We start from the raw sequence: 17,201 nt of genomic DNA, 5'->3' as shown, positions 1-17,201 counted from the left end.
GAAGGGTTATACTTACTGATAGTGACCATATTCTGTACAGACCCAACTGGAAACTAAAAAGGATTTACAGAAAAAACAAGTGAGTATTTACCTGGCCTTATTTCACCAGCCAGTTTTTATAATTGATGCTAAAAAGTGATGAAAATAATCAATAAACTTGATATGTTTATGATTACAAAATGATATGGTGCTATAAATATAGCAAATCACAGGTGAACTATAACACAGAAAGTATGGATACAAATTATTATTTAGTATTACATACCTTTTCTAGAAATGTATGAATATTCCCTTGAAAAATGTAATAAAAACTGTAATTTTTTAGTTCAGCTGAAAACGTATTTAAAAGACAAAAGGACAAAGAAAAGATATTCAGTATTTTCAATACAAATAACTATGTTGACCACTGGGTCTACCATTGGATAAATGTAATTTTTAATCATTTGGGAATTAACGCATGTGGAATTTTTTTCCCCATTTAAAAGCCACAAGCTACTCAGCAGGTCTGTGGCCAGTGTTGCCTGATTTTCATCTTCATGATGTGGGGATACATTTTTGATCAGTTAGGTCCTGAAGGCAGGCCAGTCAACTGCACACTCTGTCTATGAAGCCACAACGCTGTAGAATGTAGTCTTTGTAGTCTGGCATTGTCCTCCAGAGATGGACATGGAGGTCCTGAACAAAGATATCGCTCCAGTTTTAACAAGCATATGTCTATCCAAAATACCAATATGTCTCTGCATCAATGGTACCTTCACATGTACACAGATCACCCCTGCTGTGGGCAGCGATGCAACTCCATGTCATCACAGATCCTGGTTTTTGAACAAGAAAAGAAAATACATGTTTACACTTTGGAAAGTGTATAGGAAATATTTCAAAGCTGTTTTTTAAAACCTGATTTCATGTTGTGTTTTATTATCTACTGAACAGACAAGTTTACTAAAAATGGAGGAAGCTCAACGGAGCACGGTTTACAAAAATATGAAAATAAGTGCAGATGAAGAAGGTAGGGCCTGTAGGTTTTTATGTTGAACGTGTTCATTATACATTTTTATTTTAAATGGTATGAGAATGTGCTCTTGTATCTAACCATTTTGATATTTTTATACCACAGCCATTGAAAAGAGGTGGGTTCTGCACTCCTACACATAATAATATATATTCTCACTGTGGTCAATAGATTTAAAAGTTTAAATAAATACTATAATTACAGAAATACAGTGGTGATAAGCGTTAAGGTTAACAATGTTACGTTACCTTCATTCCTCAGACAAAAGAACAACAAAAACAGAGAAAAGGTTCTGGGAGTTGGCTTTTTCCAGCTGTTCCGCTTTGCTACATGTGCAGACATTGTGATGATGGTGGTGGGGGGCTTGTGTGCACTCACCCATGGGGCAGCATCCCCTCTCATGCTGCTTGTTTACAGCATGATGACTAACACATTTGTTGCCTATGAGCTGGAGATTCAGGAACTGGCTGGTCCCAACAAAACCTGCATCAACCACACAGTGACCTGGATTAATGGGTCTGTTGTGGAGTTGGAAGGTGACATCACTGTGCACTGTGGGTGAGTTCTGGAAATGAACAGTATTTGAATCTTTGTGGTTCAATTGTAGAACCATACATTTCATGATGGTTACATAACCTTAAATATATCAACCATATATTGATTCTTTTCTCATACACAGTGAGGACATAGAGGCACAGATGACTATGTTTGCTTATTACTATGTTGGCATTGGGCTGGGAGTGCTGCTCGTTAGTTACTTCCAGGTACAAAAGAAAAAACTCTGAAATATACACATCTCAAATACGTCAGTGTCATAAAAAAAAAAAATGGCAAAGAAACAATATGGATCCCTTCTTATTTCAGATTTACCTGTGGGTTTCTACAGCTGCAAGACAGACACAAAGAATACGAAAAACATACTTCAGGAAGATCATGTGCATGGAAATCGGCTGGTTTGACTGCACTTCTGTCGGGGAGCTGAACACGAGGATATCAGAGTAACACTGAATTCTTGTTTGTTGGACACTGAATGAAACAAATAATTGATATCTTAATTCGCAAGCACATTTACATTGCATTTTTATTTTATGCATACAGTTATGTGCCAAAATCTTAGCTATTTGCCAAACTAACTTTATTAAATACACTATTTAAGGGGTTCTTTAATGGTGCAATGGTCTAAACTTTGGTAAGTTCTATATCCAGTGAAGGTATGAAGGTATAGCCACCTGTGGTCAGGAGTCAGTAGATTATAAATGGCCTTACTCTCTCTGGGTGGACAGAAGAATCCCAATTCTCCCATCACTTAGCGCGTTAGCTAAAACCACTCTCAGTTACCACCACAGTTATGTAGTTAGTGTTCTCCTCTGGGAGTGCTGAGCTGTCAAATAAAGTTCCATGTACATGGCAATGACTAAAACTGGAGCGATTTGGTTATGCATATTGCATCACTCATCATTATAATGACAGTATGATTTATCATACAATATCATCCCAGCACACCAAATCAAATCAAATCAAATTCCAAGGTGCCTAGAAATGCCCACATCTACTTCTCTTATAAATGAATTTAAACAGCTTAAGTTCCTAAGACATTTACACAGTATTATAATTGTATTTTGTTGTAATACATGTATGAATTTTATCTTTGTGTAACAGTGACATTAATAAAATCAACAATGCAATAGCAGACCAGTTAGCTATATTCATTGAGAGGATGTCCACCTTCATCTTTGGTTTTTTGGTGGGCTTTATTGGAGGATGGAAGCTGACTCTGGTGGTGATTGCAGTGAGTCCTCTGATTGGATTGGCTGCAGGACTAATGGCCATGGTCAGTGCTTCTTATTCCAACAGAGTATAATATTCAACAACCTTTCTCAACATTGTTTTAATAGTTCATTTCTATCACTGTAACCAGACATTAGGCCTTATATTTTACAGTTGTAATGTTGAGTTTCTGTGATGGGGTTTATTTTGTTTATTCCATATTTGCAGGCCGTTGCGAGGCTGACAGGGCGTGAGCTGCAGGCCTACGCTAAAGCTGGAGCCATAGCTGATGAAGTTCTCTCTTCTATCAGAACTGTAGCAGCATTTGGAGGAGAGGATAAGGAGACAGAGAGGTACTCACTAATGTCTGGTAAAAGACCAATATGTAATACTTTTACTTTAAAAATTACAGCTTTAAAATCTCTGTAATGGGGACAATACTCTGTTGTTGTTACTCAGGGCTCAGCACAGCAGAAAATGCACTTTTATGTGACTTTTAAAAGAATTGCTATGGACATCTGTACACACAATGACAGACACAGGCTTTTTATATGTAACACTTACATATCTGAGTGTTCCATGCTGAATACACCATCTCTTATTTGCATAATCCGTCTTAAAGTTGACCCAGTAAATCAGAATTCACATTTGAATTGTGTGTCATTCTGTTTGTTGTGAGCTTGTGCCTGGATACGTTTGCTGCATTTCAGCACTGATTACATATAGATTCTTTTGTGCATAGTAAGTGCCACAGCAATAATGCGTGGTTATTGACAAAGGCTTGCGATAGCATGCCCAAGCCAAAACATTATAACCATAACTGTAGCATGTCAATTATAATGCAGTGATGTCTGAGAGATCAAAGCTCACAGGCATTCATTTGTGATTTTCAGCCTTGATCTTTAATCTCTGATATTTCTATAAATATATAAAATTTTATAAACCCTAAAAAAGGTTTACAGTACATTTATTAAAGGTTCTTTAAAGGTTTATAAATTAATAATCATTTAAAAAACACAGAAATTAAAAGGGAAGCAGTGGCTACTTTTGTTCAATCCAGTTATGAAACAAACTATTTTTGTTATCACAGATATGACAAGAACCTTGAAGAGGCTCAGACCTGGGGTGTGAAGAAAGGAACTATCATTGGAATATTTCAGGGTTACCTGTGGTGCATCATTTTCCTCTGTTATGCGCTGGCCTTCTGGTATGGCTCTAAGCTTGTCATTGACACCAAGGAGCTCACTCCTGGAGCCCTAATCCAGGTACAAGCCACTCTCTAAAATGTAGAGTAATTTACATCCATTTATTACTAAAGAATAATTGTACATTTCTGGATTGGAAGAGCTTCATATATTACAAACAAACATGATCATGTTAGAAAATCCTGAGTATTGAATACATTCCTAAACTCACTGTCACATAAAATCACAAACTGTGTATTCATTCATTTATTATCTGTAAGCGCTTATCCAGTTCAGGGTCACGGTGGGTCCAGAGCCTACCTGGAATCATTGGGCGCAAGGCGGGAATACACCCTGGAGGGGGTGCCAGTCCTTCACAGGGCAACACACAAATACACACATTCACTCACACACTCACACCTAAGGACACTTTTGAGTCGCCAATCCACCTACCAACATGTGTTTTTGGACCGTGGGACCCGGAGGAAACCCACGCAGACACAAGGAGAACACACCACACTCCTCACAGACAGTCACCCGGAGGAAACCCACACAGACACAGGGAGAACACACCACACTCCTCACAGACAGTCACCCGGAGGAAACCCACGCGGACACAGGGAGAACACACCACACTCCTCACAGACAGTCACCCGGAGGAAACCCACGCAGACACAGAGAGAACACACCACACTCCTCACAGACAGTCACCCGGAGGAAACCCACACAGACACAGGGAGAACACACCACACTCCTCACAGACAGTCACCCAAAGGAAACCCACGTGGACACAGGAAGAACACACCACACTACTCACAGACAGTCACCCGGAGGAAACCCACGCAGACACAGAGAGAACACACCACACTCCTCACAGACAGTCACCCGGAGGAAACCCACACAGACACAGGGAGAACACACCACACTCCTCACAGACAGTCACCCAAAGGAAACCCACGTGGACACAGGAAGAACACACCACACTACTCACAGACAGTCATCCGGAGGAAACCCACGCAGACACAGGGAGAACACATCACACTCCTCACAGACAGTCACCCAGAGCGGGATTTGAACCCACAACCTCCAGGTTCCTGGAGCTGTGTGACACTACCCGCTGCACCACCGTGCCGCCCAAACTGTGTATATGTACCTTTAAATGTAGGAAAATATAGGAAGACTTCAGTAAGAGCACTGCTGTTATTTTTTGTGCAGGTGTTCTTTGGAGTCCTTATGGGAGCCATGAATTTGGGCCAGGCTTCACCATGTCTAGAGGCCTTTGCTTCTGGTCGAGCTGCAGCCAAAAGCATCTTTGACACCATTGACAGGGTAAATCTCATAGAGAAAATAACAGCACACTGACACTTTTCACTTCTTCTGATGATACAATGATTTACTGCCAACCTTGTGTTCACACAGATCCCAAAAATCAACTGTTTCTCAGAGGAAGGACACAAGTTAGACAGAGTTAAATGTGACATTGAATTCCACAATGTTAAATTCAACTACCCTTCCAGGCCTGAAGTGAAGGTTAGATGCTTCTGTTTTATTATAATTTTTTGTACTTATTTATTGCAACATTTCAAATTGCATATTGTCACAGTTATTATAAAACTCTGGAGAAAGAATATGTATTCTTGATTTTGAAGGCATTTTTATGGCTACATTCTGTAAATACATAAAAAAAATAACAAACAGGGAGATATAAGTATTTGTACTAACAATAACACTGAAATAATAGTTATTCTTCTTTGATTTTAGATTTTAGATCATTTAAACTTGTTGGTTAAAGCTGGAGAGATGACAGCATTTGTTGGACCTAGTGGATCTGGAAAAAGTACTGCAATTCAACTCATTCAGAGATTTTATGACCCTGAAGAAGGAATGGTAATCCACACCACAGTGTTTACTATGTGTTGTCGGGTCGAAAGAGCTTTCTCCTTTAAAGTCTGACTTAGCTTTGTATGTGCCTTATTAAAAAAATCACATCTACCATAAAAAAAGTCAGTTACTAAAAAATTTCACTGACACAGGTTTCAGGTTTAAAGAGAACAGGTTCCATACTTTATTTAAACATTCTTTAAAGTATAATCACATCAACCTGGGTAAGCCTAAAAAGAGATACCAAAAAAGCGTTCATGAAGCAGGTTAAACTATAGATACATTAACCTGGGTAGGTCTAGGAAGACGTACCAGAAAGGCATTTGTGAAGCTCTCATTTTTATACAGTATTCAGGGGTGATAAAGATATTACCCCAACTTTTTCCACACACTCCACAGTGTTGGATCCCGTTACAATCAAAAGGTACCTTATTCCCTATGTACATATAAGGACTTCTTCTTCCGGTTAACTCTTCAGACATTGTTTACTAGACGCTATTCGGTCCAAAAGAAAGTTTGTATGTTTTTTAGAAAAGGTTCTTATCAATACTCCGGCCATTTTACTCTTTCCCGTACTCCTTTTACTTCCCATTAATTATGTTTCTTTTCTTCACATCCTCACTTGACTAACACCTGGCTTCTCCCTGTCCTCCCAATTACATCACACCCCTTGATAATTATTTCCAGACTACATGATTTTTTAGGTTCCTGACTGTACATTATTTGTTATGGCATTAACAGTGCTTTCATTACTTTTCAGCCACATTTTATAAAATAACCATCTCAGGCGTCAGGTCTCAGGCCTTGAGCTGGTCCTTTCTCGCAGTTTCCCCATGTGCTAATAAAGCAAACTGATAATAAAAGTTTAAAAACTATCACTGTCTCAGGCCCCTGCCTTTAGATCCGACAGGTGCTTTAATAACAAGACTCATTTTTGCAAGAGCCTTTGTTCACATAAAAATGTATGTGTAATGTTTACCAGAATTACACAGGTCAACTATCTCAGATAGAACCAGCTTTACAATTCCATCCTTATTAATTATAGTATTTTACTATAAACGTCATTATTTTTGTAATTTATGTAATTCCATATTTAATAAGTCAATGTTTTAGTCATTTAGACCCATCAGTGTATTCAAAGCTACTGTATTAAAGTGTGATACATAGTTCATAAACTAAGATTTCTGCATCTTTAGGTCACCCTTGATGGCCATGACATCAGAAGCTTGAATATCCAGTGGTTACGTTCACTGATAGGAATCGTAGAACAAGAACCAGTTCTCTTTGCCACCAGCATCTCGGAGAACATTCGCTATGGTCGACCAGGAGTCACCATGGAGGAGATCATAAAGGCTTCCAAAGAGGCCAATGCTTACAACTTTATCATGGACCTGCCACAGGTAAAGAACAAACCTCTTATCATATGCAATGGTATCTAAATTAGTAGTGTTTCATCTTATCTACTAAAAGGTGGTGTGATTTCTTAGTTAACGTTTGGAAAGTCAAGGCTGTTAATGTACCTTACATGTTCTTTTATCGTATGGTTTTGAGTTTTGTCTTAACCACCTACTGTCATGGAAAACCACAAACAGAAAGTAGGATGTTAACATTATTAAAGTAAAAAATGTTTTTTCCATTGCCCTTTCATGAATTCAATATACAGACACTAAGCTAAAAAAAACATTTACATATACCTTCCATAGTCAGCCACCATCTGGAAAACACTGACCATTAGAACAGTGGATATTTAAATAAAGGTCAGAAAATGTAAACATCATGCCACATACCATGTATCATAATTTTCAGCACATAAAAACATAATGTAGCAAGCATCAAAGAAAGAGTCAGGAGACACAGTTGCACTTAAAACTCCATAAAGAACAAGGACATAGAGCAGGGATTGGCGTTTCTCTGTGTTGAGAGAACACCTGAGTGTGCTTCATTCCCACATACACACAACACATACATTTTAAACCAATGTCACAGTACAAATGTCATAAAGAGAAAGATATATGACTATTGGAGCTTTGGTCAAATCGATGGTAACGACTTTTACTGGATGATGAAGAATACACCTAGATTGCACATATTTTCTGATAACTGCTGATTCCTTGGTACAGAAATTCGATACTCTTGTTGGAGATGGTGGGGGCCAGATGAGTGGTGGGCAGAAGCAGAGGATTGCAATCGCTCGAGCGCTGGTCAGAAACCCTAAAATCTTACTGCTGGATATGGCCACGTCAGCCCTGGACAATGAGAGTGAAGCTGTGGTGCAGGAAGCTCTTGACAAGGTGACACCAACTAGCTTCAAATTTTAAAATGAGCAATGAATCTATTAACTGGCACTGTTGTCTTTATCTTTCACTTACAAGCCTGAGCATTATTACACAATTACTTCGTTTACACTTGGAGTTAGTAATGTTTTGTACGTTTAGGCTCGAATAGGCAGAACCACCATCACAATTGCCCATCGTCTATCTACAATCCGTAATGCAGATGTAATTGTGGGCTTTGAACATGGCGGCGCTGTGGAGAGGGGCTCACAGAGTGAACTACTGGAGCAGAAAGGAGTCTACTTAACTCTTGTTACACTTCAGAACCAAGGAAACGATGCGTCCAATCAGAAAACAAACAGCAGTGAGTAGGTTGTAAATTTGAGCTCTGAGACACATTGCTAGTGACAAGTCTTTCAGATGGTTCATCTTATTAACTCCATCTCCAATACCATCAGCTTCTGAGAATGTGTTCCCTGAAGATGACGGCCTTGAAAAAAGAAGAAATTTCAGGAGGGGAAGCTATGAATCTAGTTTAAGGTAATGTACACAAAGAAAGAACATGTTTTTTTTAAATCAGATATTTTGTCTTGAGTAGCTTTACGAAAATGAGCTCAAAATGTAACAGGAGATCCCTGCGAATGAGGTCACAGTCTCAGATGTCCAACAACTTCATTGACGCCATCTCTGGAGAACTGAGATTTGATTTGGACACTTTCAAACAGGAGATGGATGAAGAAAAAAAGGTAATATGTATATTTTTTTTGAGGGAGCAGATTTCTCAGGTTTCAGACTGTATTTGGCCAGTTTTCTATAATTCATTCAGAATGGTATAATGTGGGTTCTCTATTTTTCGCACATTTTTAATATATATTTTATATTAATTATTTATTTGTTTGTTTTTGTTTTAAATATTTATTACCTTTTCCCCAGAAATATGATTTGACTGAATCATCACCCGTAGCTCGAATTCTGAAGTACAACCAACCTGAATGGCCATACATGTTCCTAGGATCTTTAGGAGCAGCTGTAAATGGATCTGTTAATCCCATCTATGCCCTTTTGTTCAGCCAGATTTTAGGGGTGAGTGGTATTTTTAAAACCACAAAAGATGTTTTTTCCTGCACAGGATATGATGACAATACTAAATCTCTGTTGTGTAGACATTTGCAATCAGAGACCTGGATGAGCAGAGAGAGCAGATTAATGGAGTGTGTGTTCTGTTTGTCATCGTGGGATGTATGAGCTTCTTCTCACAGTTTTTACAAGTAAGATACTGTGTGTAATATTCATGACTGCTTCATTCATTTAGTGCTATACTGTGTAATCATGGTTCTTAGGAGAATCAGGAGTGAGGTATCTCATTATGGGAAACACTCTGCCAGGAATTATTATGGAAGTACCTATGGCACCATGTCTGGCAGTTAATTGACAGATCAATCAGAACACTGATCCATGCTGGAGGCGTCTGTCCCCTGTGCAGGTGCAGGTGCAACTTCCAAATTCACCGTTCAAAGAACACACTTTCCCAGTGAAGTGCAAGTAGAGAAGTGTTGCGACTGCATGTTTTTTTTTCAGCTTCCATGGTTATTTGTCCTCCTCAACTGTTGAACTTTGGATTTATTTTATGCTTTATTATTGGCTCATGCAAATGTTAGTAACCTTGCATTTTCTTCCATCATTTATTTGGTATCTCAGTATGTGAAATACTGTATATCGCTAACTAATTTTTTTTGCATGCTTTCCGACCTCATGCGAAATGACACTGTACAAGAAAAGCCTGTGTACAGTTAAAATAGTTCAAGTTCACATGGCTGACCAGGGGGAAATCCAGAGGGAGGAATAGAGAGAAGGCTGTATCCCTTTGTTTGTTCTCACAGATATACAGTTAAGTAGATAGACAGACAAAAATACATAGACTAATATATAATGGCCATAAATGACATGGCTGTTCTAGCAAACACTCGCTGAGGACGACTTTATAGCTCTCTTGCCCACCACCGACAAGCCCATCACACAGCCACGAAATGTGCCATAAGAACTTCCATGATCTGTCACCATTGGGGAGGTTTCCCATAGTGAGATATAAAACAGAACCAGGTGCTTTGTTCTGTCATCTATTCATTATATAACATTCCTAAAATACTATAAACAATTAGGGAAAGTTACATTAAATTGCGTGACAGCTGAAATGCTAAAATGCTAAAATTAAGCAAAATACTGTATTTATTTCAGGGGTATGCTTTTGCTAAGTCTGGTGAGCTACTGACTCGCAGGCTGAGGAAGATTGGTTTCCAGGCCATACTTAAGCAGGAGATTGGATGGTTTGATGACCCAGTAAACAGTCCTGGATCTCTTACCACTAGACTGGCTACTGATGCATCCATGGTGCAAGGGGTGAGTAGACCTGGCAGACAAATATACAGCAGCCTGTTTATCTGCATAAACTGAGGCTTTACTTAAAAATTAGTTCATTATTATTATTATTATTATTATTATTATTATGCATTTTCAATTTTGAATATTTGAAAATGCCCTGTTTACTCCAGGCTACTGGCTCTCAGATCGGCATGATTGTTAACTCACTGACCAACATTGGAGTCTCCTTCATCATTGCCTATTACTTCAGCTGGAAGCTGAGTCTGGTAGTGACGTGTTTTCTTCCCCTGATCGGCCTCTCTGGGGTGTTCCAATCTAAAATGCTCACTGGGTTTGCTAAAGAGGACAAAAAAGCAATGGAGTCAGCAGGACAGGTGATATAGCTATATTTGTTTCTTTGTTTTGAAGCCCTTGTCACTGGTGTAATATCCTCTAATCCTCTAATATGATAACTCTAATATAAGATCAACAATGACACTGCTTTGTGAGTCAATTTTGAGCTGCCCGTGAACAATGCAGAGTGACTGGAGCATTCTGAATCTGAATCTAAATCTAGATTTGTTCTGACAGGTCTCCAGTGAAGCTATGGCCAATATCAGGACCATTGCGGGTTTGGCTAAAGAGAAGCAGTTTGTGAATCTGTATGAGCAACAGTTGGAAGCCCCTTATAAAGCAGCCAAGAAGAAAGCTAACATCTATGCCATCTGCTTTGCCTTTGCCCAGTGTGTTATCTTCATGGCATATGCAGCCTCTTTTAGATATGGTGGCTATCTGGTTAGATATGAAGGACTTCACTATGTGGTTGTTTTTAGGTAAGCTCTTAAACATGGTAATTATCTTATCTTTATCTTTTCATGTGAATCAGCAAAGTTCCAGTAGAGATATTATATATATGTAAGTCAATAAACTAATTTTTTTATAAACAAATATACACTGTATGATCAGATGAATTATTTGGTGGTGTCAAGTGTTGCTGCTGGTGTTTTGTTTTTAGTGTTATTTTTATTTTTCCCTTAGAGTGATCTCAGCCATTGTAATTAGTGGGACAGCTCTTGGAAAAGCATCATCTTTTACACCAGACTATGCCAAAGCCAAAATCGCTGCTATCCAATTCTTCAGACTTCTAGACAGAGTCCCCAAAATCAGTATTAATCAGGCAGAGGGACAAAGATGGGTGAGGAAACTCAAGTTCTGTTTGGTAAAACCAAAAGTAAAACTGGTTAAATTAATCCAGCCTAAGGTTAAAAACCATAAATATATATACATTTCATTTTTTTAATTCTTTTTTTAATTTCATTTAATCTGCCTGGTTTTCTACATTTGTCCAATATGATTTTTAATCAATATGATAGTCTTTATTGAAAGCAATTAGACCCCAGCCTAGCACTTGGTCTGTTAGTGCACTTCAGGTCAATCCTTTTGAAGTTATTCCTATATATTACAAAGCACATGTATAAGAAGCATTTAAATGTATTTTGATATTGTATATGTTTAATTTACTAATTTTTATTTTAATATTCAAAAATGATTCCAGGTAGGCTCCAGTACCACTGCAACCCTGAACAGGAGTTACAGAAATAAACAAATATTAAAAATATATACTAACTGAAAATATTGGTTTAATTTAAGCATTTTCTGACCAATTGAAAAAAATATATAGTCTTTTATTTCTTTGGACATATCAGTATTTTATCTGTATTTTATATCCCATGAGATCAGTGGCATTCTGAAATTTTGTTTTACTAAATGTCTCTTGAAGGATGACTTTAAAGGTAGGGTTGAATTTAAGAACTGTAAGTTCACATACCCAAGCCGGCCTGACATCCAGGTTCTGAGGGGACTGGAGGTGGCAGTGAGCCCTGGACAGACACTGGCTTTCGTGGGCAGCAGCGGATGTGGCAAAAGCACGAGTGTTCAGCTCTTGGAAAGATTCTATGACCCAGACCAAGGCCAAGTGGTGAGATGCTGTAGCATTATTGCTTTATTTCAGCTACTATATATAAATATATAATTTCTCTCTGTGGAGAATTATATATTTTTTCAGCATTTTAGGAAAATTGGGAAGTGCTATTTACAAACTCCCTTTTCAAATAACGCCAAATGAATAAAACCAAATAATATTATTCCAGTGAGCGTGGTATTCGGTGTGTGAATGTGTTGGTTTAACATTTTCCAAATCTCTCCTCATGTATTATTTGAGGTTGTCATTCAATACCTAGTTTTACCTGTCAATAAATAATGGTTTTAAATAATGTGTTTAAAGAAATTCATCCAATGAATGAAAATCTAAGATATATATATATATGTATGTATTCCACTCGCTTTCACTGTATGGGTCCCAGAATATAAAAATATGTATTTAAATAATTGCTTGAACATCTAAAGTGAAAGCTAGTGGACTGAAATAAAATCTACTGAATACTAAATGTGACTGAATATTTTGGGATTGTATTTGGGTTACTGAATTCTATTTAATTAAATTCGTAAACATACAAACTGGTTAATTTGCACACATAAAACCATTAACCATTTGTAATTCCAGTTTAGATTCAATTCATTGTCTTTTATTCAACCTGTTCTTTTATTTCAAGAACGTCTGTCAGTAAAATACCTTTAGTGCAATTGGCAGCATTTAATGAATTTAGAAGTGTTTAAATTCTAATACCCATTCTTGCCTCCAGCTGATAGATGGACACCCATCCCAAAGTGTTAATGTACCGTTCCTGAGGTCTCACATTGGAATTGTATCTCAAGAGCCTGTGCTTTTTGACTGCACCATAGCAGAAAATATCCAGTATGGAGATAACTCACGCTCCCTCGGCATGGAGGAAGTTATAAAGGCATCTAAGAAGGCATATCTGCATGATTTTGTGATGTCTCTGCCTGACGTGAGTAAAATTGCTCCACAAACATCCTCTATATATAAATAATACTTGTTATTGAACAACATCACTACCAATGCTGTGTGATAGAAAGCCCAAACAAATAATCCTGGAAAATATACACCTGTCAATCATAACATTATGACTACCTCCTTGGTTCTACACTCACTGTTCATTCCCTTAGCTCCACGGACCACAGAGGAGCACTTTTTAGTACAGACTATATTCCATATGTTTTGCATACTTTATTTACCCACTTTGCACTTGTTCTTCTGCAGTCAGGACCCCTACAGAGCAGGTATGATTTCAGTGGTAGATCATTCTCTGTGCTGCAATAAAACGAATGTGTTGTTGGTGTGTTAGTGTGTGTTTGTTGGTATGCATGGATCAGACAGAGCAGTGCTGCAGGAGTTTTTGATCACTGTGTCCACTAAATTTCTACTTTATTAAACATTACATGTACAAGGTGGACCAACAAGGTAGGTCTGTAAGTAGTCAGAGACCGTAGCTCATCTGTAGCTGCTTTATTGGTCATCCTCTAGTCCTTTATCAGTGGTCACGGTGCACTGCCCACAGGACACTGTTGGCTGAATATGTTTGTTTGGTCCACTATTTTAAGGCCAGCAGTGACACTGAGGGTTCTAAAAACTCCAGCAGCAACTGCTGTGTCTGATTCCATCAGATCAGCGCAACACACACTACCACACCACCAATATGTCCTTGTCACTGCTGAGAATGATCCACCACACAGAACATACCTGGTATGTGGTGGTATTTCAATCATTGAAGTACAAAACAAAAAGTATGCAGAGAAAAAATGTATTACAGTCTGTAATTGTAGAACTACAAAGGGCTCCTGTATGGTCAATGGAGCTGACAGAATGGTGGTCATAATTTTATGTTTGGTTGGTATATAAATACAGTGTATAGATATGGTGTGTATAATAATAATATAATTAATGCTGTTGTACTGAATGAACACAAAGCCTCTTGTCCCCTCTCTTGTTGATTCACAGAAATATGAAACTCAAGTTGGAGCTCAGGGCTCTCAGCTCTCCAGAGGGCAGAAGCAGCGTATAGCCATTGCTCGTGCCATTGTCAAAAACCCCAGAATCCTGCTGCTGGATGAAGCCACCTCTGCCCTGGACACAGAAAGTGAGAAGGTATGAACTGCTGTTTATGTTTATATTTTGTTTTATATAAAGAGATACGGTAAAATGAATGAATAAAACACCTATACTTTTTAAATATGCATGTTTGTGCATTATATATTTAATATGTAGATTTAATATGAAGGAAGGATTTGCAATAAGAAATAAGATCATAATACATTTTTTCAAAGTAGGCGTTTCTGAGCATGCTGTTATTTGTAATTACAAACAGTAAAAGGAGCATTTTTCATAACAAAGAAAGCAAATTTATACACTTTCTTTTAATTCTTTGCCATGCAGTATGTGAATATTTTAATAAAAGCTATTAACATGTGGCATGTCATGTATTGTGAAAATGACTTCATATTCAGAGGTGTGTAGAGACCTTAAATCCATACGTAATGTTTAATATAACAGTGGATAATGGCACAAGAACATACCAACGTAATTTCCAGAAATGTTGGGACAATACACAAAATGTTAATAAAAAATAGAAAGCAATGATGTGCAAATGATTTAATCCTTATATTTAATTGAACAAAATACAAAGCCAATATTTCAAATGTTGAAACTGAGAAATATTACTGTTTTTGACTGATCCCTGCAATAAGTCCCAAAATTGCTTGGTGGCAAGCAACAAAGGCTTGATAAAGATGGGTAATGCTATAAAATTGGATCAAATAAATTGGCCACAGGTCAGTGACGTGTTTAAAAGGAGCATCTTGGAGATGCAGTCTTTCAGAAGTAAAGATGGGGAGGAATTATACCCTCAGTTAAAACTGTGTGAACAAGTAAACAAACAATTAAAGAGTAACTATTAAAAAACTGATAATAACTTAGAGATTACATCTTGTTTCATACATAATATCATGCAAATATTCAGAGAATCTGGAAAAAGCCCAAAATCCAAAAACCAGCATCCGTGATGGTATGAGGATGCATTAGTGCACAATGTATGGATGACTTGCTGAACGATATATATAGGTTTTGGAGCAATATGCTGCCATCCAGAACTTCTGGGATGGCCTTGATTATTTCAGTAAGACAAGGCCAATCCAAATTCTGTATCGATTACAACAAGGCTTTTTCTATAAAGCCTGGGTGCTAAACTAGACCAGACTGCTCCTGCATTGAAAAAATACAAATGCACCATAGAGTGAAAATAATAAAGTGACCCCAAGGTTTTGAGAAACTGAAAACGTATAACAAGAAAACTGGGGAAACATTTCATTTAATAACTACAACATTGGGCCTCATCAGCTCCCAAACGCTTACAGAGTGTAAAAACAAGTGATGATTCCAGACAGTGGTAAACATGCCCAAGTTCAACTTTTTGGGAACGTGTTGCTGGAATCAAATATAAAATGGGTTTAATTTATTTCCACATGGCATTTTGTTCTTGTTTCCATTTTGCACAGTGTTCCCAAAATTTTGGAAATGGGGTTTGTATACAACAACTCAAGTACAAATATATTACATTTGTTTGTCTGGTGTTATGTTTCTGTTTTTTGGAATAATCCTAAAATATAGATAAAAGTCCATTTGCGAAACAGGTTGCATTTATCAAATAAACAAAATGAAACATCAATAAAATTAAAATAATAAAAGAGTTACTAAATTTAACTGAGTAAAAATAAGATTCGTTTACTCAGTAGACATTTATAAAACAGAAACTTACTATTTGACAATACAGAAAATTGAGAAAGTATACATCCATTAAGATTTTACTTAAATAACTGTACACAAATGAAAGTCACTAGTTACTATCCTCCTATTTCTGACATAAATAAGTGTGTGTGTGTGTGTGTGTGTGTGCGCGCTTATTGCCACATTGTATGGGTTCAATAAAGAGCACATTCTGTACATCGCACAAATAACAAATAAATGCACATTTAAAGTAACAGTGCATAACTATTTAAAGTTTCATGTTAGGACATTTGCACTTCTTCAGGCCACACATCCTCATTTGTTAACTTTGATTTTTGGCTCATTGTTTCTTTTTGCATGTTCAGACAGTACAGGCAGCTTTGGATGAAGCTCGTCGAGGCCGCACCTGCATTGTGATTGCCCACAGACTCTCCACAATTCAGACAGCGGACATTATTGCTGTGATGTCACAGGGAGTGGTCTTAGAGCAAGGGACACACGAACAGCTCATGGCAAAGAAAGCAGCCTACTACAAGCTAGTCACTACAGGTGCACCCATTAGTTAAAAACACGGCTGTGCAGTGGTAAGTTATATTAGTTTTGTATATTTGTCATAACATGTATTTCAAGAGCTTAAATTATAGAATAGTTATGTTTCAGATTTTATTGTTATGTTTAATATTAGGATTAATTTTTTAAATCTGAAATGTACAGTTATAAACTAGTTATAAATTTTGTGTAAGAAAACTGTTAAAAGTAGAATATCCAGTTCAGGGTCGCGGAGGGTCCCGGCGTTCTCCTGAGAAACCCAGATGGTTGACCTTTTTTTTTAAACCAGAATTTGTAAAATCTGAATATTTCACCACCTCACTATTTCAAATTTATCAAATGCCATATAAATATCATTCAGATATTCAAAATTCAGACAAATATACCAAACTGTGATAAATATAATTAAAAATCCAAAATCAGATTCAAATTCTTTTGTCAGTGATTTAGTTTCATACAGCTCTTTAATTTTTTTT

At 37.4% G+C, this 17,201-nt stretch overlaps 1 protein-coding gene across 1 annotated transcript; it reads left to right on the top strand.

The window, feature by feature from the left end:
- Positions 1-948: 948 nt before the first annotated feature.
- abcb11a (ATP-binding cassette, sub-family B (MDR/TAP), member 11a) lies at positions 949-16,742 on the top strand. Its single transcript, XM_066685950.1, has 26 exons — positions 949-1,009; positions 1,118-1,130; positions 1,274-1,570; positions 1,692-1,776; positions 1,877-2,010; positions 2,672-2,843; positions 3,008-3,132; positions 3,870-4,044; positions 5,179-5,292; positions 5,383-5,493; positions 5,725-5,850; positions 7,041-7,244; positions 7,965-8,135; positions 8,280-8,481; positions 8,576-8,657; positions 8,746-8,863; positions 9,051-9,200; positions 9,281-9,385; positions 10,353-10,514; positions 10,667-10,870; positions 11,067-11,308; positions 11,514-11,670; positions 12,256-12,453; positions 13,178-13,384; positions 14,395-14,541; positions 16,542-16,742. The coding sequence occupies exons 1-26, from the start codon at positions 949-951 to the stop codon at positions 16,740-16,742; spliced, it is 3,963 nt and encodes a 1,320-aa protein (XP_066542047.1).
- The last annotated feature ends 459 nt before the right edge of the window (positions 16,743-17,201 follow it).

This window comes from Hoplias malabaricus, chromosome 12 (genome assembly GCF_029633855.1).
Source record: "Hoplias malabaricus isolate fHopMal1 chromosome 12, fHopMal1.hap1, whole genome shotgun sequence".
Classification (NCBI taxonomy): Eukaryota; Metazoa; Chordata; class Actinopteri; order Characiformes; family Erythrinidae; genus Hoplias; species Hoplias malabaricus.
Note: the sequence above shows the minus strand (reverse complement) of the source record. Positions and strands in the feature narration are given on the sequence as shown.